This window comes from Terrapene carolina, unplaced genomic scaffold, assembly GCF_002925995.2.
Source record: "Terrapene carolina triunguis isolate 2854851 unplaced genomic scaffold, T_m_triunguis-2.0 Scaffold96, whole genome shotgun sequence".
NCBI lineage: Eukaryota > Metazoa > Chordata > Testudines > Emydidae > Terrapene > Terrapene triunguis.
Window position 1 is genome coordinate 71,833,086 of NW_020664447.1, and position 10,139 is coordinate 71,843,224.

The 10,139-nt window shown below is 44.0% G+C and overlaps 1 protein-coding gene across 3 annotated transcripts in view; it reads left to right on the forward strand.

Annotated features, from left to right (window-relative positions):
* Positions 1-6,252, forward strand: part of DGLUCY (D-glutamate cyclase) — a 90,034-nt gene extending 83,782 nt beyond the window's left edge. For 2 of the 3 annotated variants that reach the window (XM_026651495.1, XM_026651494.1), the window contains exon 13: positions 3,543-3,987. In XM_026651495.1, coding sequence (XP_026507280.1) covers positions 3,543-3,683 — 141 coding nt within the window. In that variant the 3' untranslated portion in view covers positions 3,684-3,987. Of the gene's footprint in view, positions 1-3,542; positions 3,988-5,766 lie in introns of those variants that run through there. The other variant, XR_003369774.1, reaches the window with a different exon arrangement.
* The last annotated feature ends 3,887 nt before the right edge of the window (positions 6,253-10,139 follow it).

Genomic DNA, 10,139 nt, shown 5'->3' on the forward strand with positions numbered 1-10,139 from the left:
CCGGGCCACGCCTGGCTGTTTGGGGAGGCACAGTGTCTGCTAACCGGCCCTCCATACAATTTTGGAAACCCGATGTGGCCCTCAGGCCAAAAAGTTTGCCCGCCCCTGTACTACATCTACAGAAATTGGGCCTTGCAGTCAGTTCACTAAGAGTGCATCTGGCAGCAATCTTTCATGTTCACAGAAACTCAATCTTTTCCAATGCCTTGATGACAAGAATTCTAAAAAGGGCTTCTCCATTTAATCCTCTGGTCCGTGAGCCAGTCCCCTTGTGGGAGCTAAACACGGTTCTGGCGGCTCTAATGGACCCTCTATTCAAGCCCCTTGTTTCCTGTCCACTGCCCCTTTTGTCTCAGAAAACCACATTCCTCATAGCCATTACATCTACAAGGAGGATGTGAGAGTTGCAGGCCCTGATGGGTGGGCCTCCTTACACACAGTTCTTCAAAGACAAGGTAACTTTATGACCACACCCAAGGTTTTTATCCAAAGTTGGGTCTGAGTTTCATTTGAACCAGCAGTGTATTTACCTGTATTTTTTCCTAAGCTGCATTCATCCCCGGAGGAACAGTACCTTCATACTTTGGATGTCAAACAGTGTCTAGCCTTTTACCTGGATAGGACTGAAGTGTTTCGTGCTTTGCCTCACCTGTTCATGGCATATGCAGACTGCACAAAGGGGCAAGCAGTCTCTTCACAGACCATCTCTAGATGGATAGCATCCTGTATCAAGATTGTGCATATCAAGATAGCTTGAACTGTACCTCCTCAGCTGATATGGTCTCATTTGATGAGAGTGCAAGCAATGGTGATAGTGTTCCTCAGTGACTTTTCCATATTTGATATTTGTCATATGGTCATTCATACACACATTTACAGACCATTATGCTATTATCACATCTTCCAAAGTTGATGCAAGCTTTAGAAGGACAGTCCTGTGATCCCTCTTTCGATAGACCCTTAACATGCCTCTCCTGGACAGCGTACTGCTTGTGAGTCACCTAAGGGGAATACACTTCTACATCTACTCAAAGAAGAAGAAATGGTTACTTACTGTAAGTGTGGTTCTTCAAGATGTTATGCAGATGTGTATTCCACAGGCTACCCTCCATCCCCTGTGCATTGGAGTCTTCTCTCCGGAGCATTCAGAACGAAGGAACTCAGCGGGGTGGTGCTGTCTCATATAGCCAGGGGAGGGGCCACAGCCATGAGGTGCCACCCCTCTACAGGTACCGTCAGGCAAAATCTCTAGCTCCGACATGCTGTGTGCTCATGCATCTAAGTGGAATACACATCTTTATCACATCTTGAAGAACCACTGCTAGAGTAAGTTTCTTCTTCCAGTAGATCTACATCTCAAAGAACCATTTCTTTTGGAAGTTGCTGTATTGCTAAAATTTCATTATTAGTATTACAAAATATACTACACATCATTCACTCACACATTACGTACTATCACAAATTCAAGCTGAACTATAGTTGTCTGCATAAATGAATATATAAAGATATACTATCTCTGTTTTACTATTATTTATTCACGTGTTAATTCACAAATGGGTTTTCCCCATTACTAGTGCAAATTAGTGCATTTCTACTGTATTACTTGCTATTTTTTCTATTAAATTTGAATTTCTTCTTGCCCTAATTTTTGTGCTCAGTTTAAAGTACTTTTGTAAACATTGGTTTGAGAGTGAATTGCAAAGAACTCCACAGCTAAGGAAAAGTGTTACACATCGTGTTTGCCCATTACAGACACACACAGAGTAACATATCTGACACTAGAATATAGTTTAGCAGAGACAATCACATCGTATTAAACAGGAGAAGCTTTTTCAATGTAGTCAGGCCAGAGATCTTTAGCAAGTAAAATGTACTTGCTAAAGGTAAAAGAATTATAGCTACAAGATGAGAATAAACTCATCTAGTTTGTTTCTCCCTCATGAGTCAAGAGGAGAAATTTAGTTTATATCATTTTGCGTTCAGCAACACTTTTTGCATGGGGAAAGGGCTCATACTTAAATTTACAACTGGATTCTACACTTGATATATTTAGATGTTAAAGCACAGTTATGATCAGAATCATGTCACCGTCTTATGAAAATTGGCACTTATGCAAAAGATGAAGCCAGATGCTTTCTATAAGAAGTTGATTAACTGATTGCTGTGTACAGTTTGACATAATGTAACTAGGCATTTTCTGGTTCTTTACTGTAAAAGCTGTGACTTATTTAAGACTGCTTTGCCTGTGAAATATATCACATGGATCAGGAAATTTAAGAAAGCTAGCAATCATTATGGGGTACAGTTAAAAAAAACAGGGTACCAGCTAACGAATTTTCGATTGTTAACTGGCTTTGGGAGACTATTCCAGTGCTTCCAGAAAAATTTCAAATGTAATCACACACAAAAAGTACATTAAACATATGTATAATAATGCTACAGTATACTTCATTCATATAGCCAAACACTGTAGTAAAACTATTGTAATCTATAGGGTTTGAAACATTTCTATACAAATAGTGTACATTTCATGAACGGGAATACTTGACATTTTTGGTTTATGAATTCTTGTATCAAGCGAACTACAAGTACTAAAAATGTTTCTTTTCTTTCCTTCCTGTTTCTCCTCTCATTGTATTAGGATCCAATCAGGTGTGGTGCTAAGCACCCCCAATTCTCACTGAAATCAGTAGAAGCTGAGGCTGCTGATCATTGTGCAAAGTTGGATATCGGTTGCACAGATTATCCCAGTATTTTCTCTTTCTCCCCATCTTTTCTCTTTTCCACTGTTTCTTTTCTTTAAAATCTGTCTGTTTCTGACTTTTGTGTGTGTGTGTGTGTGTGTATATATATATATAAATAAATAAATAAATAAAAGAACAAGTCACGTCCAGGCTGCTTTAAGCCATTATTTTCTGGGGGAACCAGATAGTCTTTAAGATGCTTTGTGTGAATATGTATTTGGTTCCACTTTGTGAAATTTACTAACATGAAGCTAGCCAGAATCTCAACACAGTGGATTCAAATTTCTGAATGGACACTAATATGCTTTTGGTTTGGTACCATTAACATTGCACAGTAATTAAAGGGTATCTATGAATACTGCTAAAAGGCAACAGAGGGTCCTGTGGCACCTTTAAGACTAACAGAAGTATTGGGAGCATAAGCTTTCGTGAGTAAGAACCTCACTTCTTCAGATGCAAGTCTTGCATCTGAAGAAGTGGGGTTCTTACCCACGAAAGCTTATGCTCCCAATACTTCTGTTAGTCGACCCTCTGTTGCCTTTTACAGATTCAGACTAACACGGCTACCCCTCTGATACTATGAATACTGCTGTTTGTTAATTCCTTAGCACTTGCATTTCCTGCTACTAAAAGTACCCTTTGACCCCTTTAGAATGGTAATATTTTTGATACTGCTAGCCAAAATAAATTCTTAGGCAGATATGGTCACAGTCTTCTAATGTTTAATTGAAAGATTTTGAGGAATATTCTTTGCCTTATTAGTTACATTAGTAATATATTAATTATACCTTGTTTTAGGAAGAAAAGTTGCTGAAAATACTTATACAGCATGGAGTCCGTAGTGGAGTAACTGCCAGTCTCGAAATGGAAGTGGATGGACTGCCCTTCTACAACGTACACTCAGTTATAATTGAAAAACTGCTTGAGCAGATACCGTGATGACTTTTCCCTAACCATTTCTAAACTCTAAAGTTTCTATTAGATTATCTCTCCACCCCAATCTAACAACAAGGTATGGAAGACCAGAAAAGGCTTGTTCTATATATGTAGGTACTTATATGGCTGTAGCAGGGCGGACTCAGCCCTGTAGCGCCTCCTACTGGTCTTTTAGGGAATTAGCTCGATTTCCAGCCCAGAGCGCCCTCTGCAGGCCGGTGATCCACTACCGCTTGGCCCCCATGTTCCTCCCTGGACTCCGGTGCCCTGTTAGCTGGGGTGCTGCCCCCTGGCAGTAACCCCTTTCTCTCAGGGTCTCCCCTCCCCAGGAAACCCCCACCCACTATCCCCACCTCACCTCAGTATAAGGCTACTGCCAGTCATCGTCTAGCCTCACGCCCTGGGGCAGACTGCAGTATCAGCCTACTCATCACTGGCAAGGTTGGGTTTGGACCTGCTGCCTTTGCCTACCCCTGGGCTGCCCTCTGCAACCCCCAGTACCTGTTGGCCTTCTGCTAGGCTGCAGCCTGGGGCTTTCCAGGCTGGAGCTCCCCAGCTCCTCTGCCTTTCCCCAGCCTTGCTCCACTCAGGTACCCTGTCTCTAGCTCCCAACAGCCAGGCCCTTCTCCCTCTACAGGCAGAGGAAGACTGTTTGGCCTCTGGCTCACAGCCTTTTTATACCGGCCAGCTGTGGCCTGATTGGGGCATGGCCCAGCTGCGGCTGCTTCCCCAATCAGCCCAGCTTTTAGAGCTTTTCCCCTGCCCCAGCCCTCTCCCAGGGCTGTCTTTAAACCGCTCTGGGTAGGAGCGGGCAACCACCCTGCTACAATGGACTCCATTTGGGGAGGGAGGGATAGCTCAGTGGTTTGAGCATTGGCCTGCTAAACCCAGGGTTGTGAGTTCAATCCTTGAGGGGGCCATTTAGGGAACTGGGGTAAAAATCTGTCAGGGGGTTGGTCCTGCTTTGAGCAGGGGATTCAACTAGATGACCTCCTGATTAAAAAAACCAGGCCTTGTACTTCCCGGCGCATACTTCAGGAGGTGTGGGCTGCTTTGCTGCCTGCTGCTCGGGCCTACCTCGACCGGGTCCTGCGAGAGGGCACGCCCCCTCCACCCCGGGCCCTCCGGACCTTTTCATCGGGCCCCTGCCCTGTGGACCTAACTGGCCCCCCCGCCCCTTCTTCATGAGCCGGCTGCATGACTTGCAGCCGGTTCGTTTCCAGACCACGCCAAGAAAACATCTATACACGCTCGTGCTCCACACCCTTCACTTCCTCACCCTTGTGTCCCACCCCGACACAAAGTGGCAGGACCTCCTGCCACCTTTAGAGGGTGAGAAGCCCCAGGGGGTCAGCCTATATTCCACCCTGGTCCCGAGGCCCGCCGGGGATATCAGCTGGCTGCTCCTTCACGGGGCCGTGAGTACGGGTGTGTATTTGGCGCGGTTTACCCCTGTCCCAGACACCTGCCCCTTCTGCGGCGTGAGGGAGACCCTGGCGCACCTTTACTTGGAGTGTGCCAGGTTGCAGCCCCTGTACCGGCTCCTCAAGAATATTCTGTTACGTTTCTGGCTGCGCTTTCCCCCTCACCTCCTTCTCTATGCACTCCCTATCTGTGGCCCCACAAAGTCATGGGACCTCCTGGTCAGCTTCCTCCTGGCCCTGGCTAAAATGGCCATATATAAAACCAGGGAGAGGAGGTCTCTGATGGAGACTCCTGTGACTGTGGGCCCTGTTTCCGATCCTCTGTCCGTTCACGTATCTGGGCAGCGTCCACTGGCTCCTTTGACGCCTTTGAGGAGCAGTGGGCGCTGTCCAGGGTTCTCTGCTCGGTGTCCCCATCAGGCTCCCTTCTTTTGACCCTGTGACCACACTCCTATCCCTGTTATTTCATTAGTTGTCCCCCGAAATCAGTTGGGTTTCGGGTTCTGTGGATCCTCACCTTAGGCTGGGGGGGATCCTTTAGCAGTGGGCGGGCTTCTGCCCGCCCACTTCCAGGAACCCAATAGGTACAATGGCCTCCATCACTAGTGTCTGAGCACCTCACAATCATTAATGATTATCCTTCTAACATTGCTGTGAAATAGGGACGTTTCATTAGCCCCATTTGGCAGATGAAGACATGAGAGCTGGAGAGATTAAATGATTTCATCAAGATCACACAAGGAGTCTGACACAGACATGAATGCAGCTCTCAAGGGTCCCAGGCTTGTGCCTTCACCACAAGATCATCTTTCCTGTTTGATAAGTATAAAACTCTTAGTTATGACTCACTCATACAGCCTATGGCCTTATATAGTAAAAGGTGACCCGTGTTTCATGAAAAAAATCAAGTGTCTCTTCCCATTAAATGCAGAAGTGTTATAACCCCATTGCTTGTTCCTGTTTTACTAAGCCACATAGCTGCAACAGAAAGTAGTGCTTGTAGCAACTTGTTTTTTAAAAGACAGTATGGCAAGCAGCTCCAATAAAGGTGCAGGTTAAAAAAAAAGAGGCTTCATGGCAGTGAAAGTCCTAAATGTATCATCTACACCAGAGGTTCTCAAACTGTGGTCCGCAGACAACCAGTGGTCCGTGAGCTCCATTCAGGTAGTCCGCGGCTAGTTCCCTCTAAGGTGCGTGCCTGGGCAGCCGCACACAAGAGAATGAAGGGCCACCCATCTAATTAGTGGAGCCGCGTAGGCGGGGCTCCACTAATTAGGTGCCTGGACCCTGGAGAAGACGCACATGTAAGGTGAGGTGGTGGCCTTGGGGGGGAATAAGGGGTAGGTGGGAGAGGGCAGTGGGGTGAGAAGGGGGGGGTGGAGTGAATTTGGGACATGCAGGGCTGCAGCAGCCAGAGAAAGAGGCAACTTTCCCCAACTCCAGGGCTGCGGCTGGCAGGGAGCGACGGCCCTCCTTCCCAGCCTCAGCTCTGTGGCTGCTGTGGCGGGGCAGAGCCCCCTCCTCCCCCGCCTGTTCCCACTGCCGTGGCAGGGGAGAGAGGGCACATCCATCGCATTAGAAAGGTAAGACTACTGATATTAAAATATGAGTTGTGTGCCTTTATGTGTAGAACTCAAAAACATTAATTATTATTAAGGTTTTTTTTTATACAGTGCTTTTATCCAAAGCGCTTTACAATAGTTAGCTAACGGTACAAACAACATTTGGAAAGATCATTAAGTGGTCTGCCGAGACCCTCAGCAATTTTCAGGTGGTCCGTAGGAAAAAAAAGTTTGAGAACCACTGATCTACACAGTTCCTGCAGCCCCTCTGACTGTGTATTCTTTTGATCGTGAATAAACAAGGGAAGCTTTACCAGAACTAGTGAAATAATAGTAGCATTGCATGACTCCTATGTAAAGCATGGGGAAATAATGAAACTGACATTTTGCAGCAATTTCCCTTTGGTGAGAGAGAGGCCTGGTTTGTGTGGGTCTCTCTCTCTCTCTTACATCTGCATCCACACACAGTCCAGTGTGTGGATGAAGGCACTCCACTAACAGACTGCATTTACTTAACTCTATAACCACCAATTAGCAGCTGTAACAAATGTATTTTACAACACTAAATTTAGTCAAGAGTGTTTGTCATAGCTATAAAGGGAAGGGTAACAGCCCTCCAGTGTCCAATACTATAAAATCCCTCCTGGCCAGAGACTCCAAAAACCTTTTACCTCTAAAGGGTTAAGAAGCTCAGGTAACCTGGCTGACACCTGACCCAAAGGACGAATCAGGGGACAAGATACTTTCAGATCTTGGTGGGGGGAAGGCTTTTGTTTGTGCTCTTTGTTTTGGGGGTTGTTCGCTCTTGGGACTAAGAGGGACCAGACATCAATCCAGGCTCTGCAAATCTTTCTGAACAAGTCTCTCATATTTCAAACTTGTAAGTAACAGCCAGGCAAGGCGTGTTAGGTTTATCTTTGTTTTCTCAACTTGTAAGTGTTCCTTTTGCTAGAGGGTTTACCTCTGTTTGCTGTAACTTTGAACTTAAGGCTAGAGGGGGTTCCTCTGGGCTCTTTGAATCTGATTACCCTGTAAAGCTATTTTCCATCCTGATTTTACAAAGATGATTTTTACCTTTCTTTCTTTAATTAAAAGCCTTCTTTTTAAGAACCTGATTAATTTTTCCTTGTTTTAAGATCCAAGGGAATTGGATCTGGACTCACCAAAAATTGGTGGGGGGAAAGGAGGGGGATGGTTAAATTCTCCTTGTGTTAAGATCCAAGGGTTTAAATCAGTGTTCACCAGGAAATTGGTAAAGAAGTCTCTCAAGGCTACCCAGGGAAGGGAGTTAGTACTTGGGAGTGGTGGCAGCAAAACCAAATCTAAGCTGGTAATTCAGTTTAGGGGTTCACATGCAGGTCCCCATATCTGTACTCTAAAGTTCAGAGTGGGGAAGGAACCTGGACAGTGTTTGAATTAGTAAGTCTTTATCCCCTCCCATCTTCCGTCCAAATACGGGGATATGTCAGATAGCTATTACTGGGAAATACTAAAATTAACACTTTGTTGTTTTTCTCTAAATAATAATAAAAATCCCAGTCTTTTTCATTAATGAGACTTTAATCCGGTGGTGATGTATAGCATTTTCCTGACAACTGCAATGTGGCATATGATGTTATATGCAGAGTAAAAGGCAGTCATAGTGAAAATCTGTGATGATAAAACTCCTGGTATAGTCGTGACATTAAAATTGCACCTGTCTGGCAGGATGAATTTCATTAAGCAACACTGAGTTCATGTTTAGAAAAAGAAAACCACAAACACCTCCCTTTCTGTAGGACAGATGGAATTTTAAAGTTCTAAGGGCCAAATTCTGACTCAGTTGCACAGGTTTCAATCTGCTTTTACACTGACAATGAAATTTGGCCCCACGCATGTACCAACTCAGATTAGCCTTATTCTGGTAGATGACAGTTGCATGTAAGATGCCATACTCTTCATTCCAGCTCCATATTTTAATTGACATGGAAGACTATAAAGTAGCTAAACATAAACAAGGCAACAAATGCCTTCAAGCTTCTTAATCTAAAACTGGTGCGTGCCAAACACCATCTTAGCTCAGGGAGAATGAATAGTTAAAGATGTGTTTGTGCAGGCTGCATTCCCAACAACATTCTAGATTTGCTTTAGTGCAATTTGGAATTGCTGCCATGTGACCTAGAAGGCACTAAAAGGGTAGAATGGAATGGGAAAAGTTTGGAAGGAAGTAACGTTAAACAACAATGATCAGGAGAAAAGTGCGTGTATAAGGAAATCAACCCAGCATCGTGGGAGCTCTCAGCATAAAGAAACTTAAATGAACTAAACAAGCTGAGTGTTAATGTAAACAGACCTAATCCTCTTTTGGGAGTGGGGATATGATTTCTTTTGGCACAAGGAGGGAAGAGAGAATGATCTGAAGTCTCACAAATGGACTCTGTGGGCCAAAGCCAAAAGATAATTACTCCAATCACAGATCAAATCAATACAGGAGGAAAATATAATCAATGCATTATTTATTAAACGCATTCCCTAATTATTTCTAGTGTATACTTTCACAGTGATTTTCAGTACAGCGTTCAGTATGTATTATTTGTTAAGCATACAGACAACACAAATCAGACACAAGATGCAAAAGGTCTGCCTTTGAATGTCTTTTAAAATATATTGGGTATTTACATTGCTGTGTGTTATTGTCTGTCTGTGGGTTGCACTGCACAGAATTAGTGTGTTTTAAGGAGAGCTTTGAAAGCAGAAGGTGGATGCCAGGAGCAGCAGTGCAGGTGGGATTTTAGGGTGTGAGGGGCAGAAGGCAAGAAGGCACAAAAATTAGACTTCAAAAAGGAGATGAAGTAAAGGTGAGGCAGTATTGATTAGCAAAGCAAAGATGTATAAGAAACAAGATGTGGGTAGGAAGCATTGTGGGAGTCTATACATATGCGATTCTCCATTCTTTTATTGCTAATACATTTCGTTGTAGAATAGTAACTCCCTATGTTTTTTCTGGTCCCTCTGTGTAAACAAAAAGCCATTATGGATCACTTTACATACAATGCATTTTGACACTACATTCCAGGAAAAGTGGTTCCCCTTATAACAAATCAAACTATAGAATTTTAAAAAAATCTGTTGGGGAACACAGAAGTTAAACTCATCCTGTTCAACACGCTGTCTGCCTTACAATTTATTATAATTTAAGTGCCTTTATGCTCTGTGCTGCACAAAACACCAGAAACATGGAAAAACACAACAATTCAAATTTTAAACTGGTTAGCAGAGTATGGATTTAAATGAATGTGTATCCTCAAATACTGTGAATCAGTGCACTGGCATGTGGTGTCAACTCTATCTGTGCCCCCAAACTAATGCTTCCTTTGAAGTCCATGGAATAAATTAATTGCCCACTAAGTTCCAGATAGAGTGTCCACTGAAGTCAGTGGGAATCAGTGGCACTGGACCAAGCCCAAAGAGCAGTGGCTCAAGACCCAACAGAC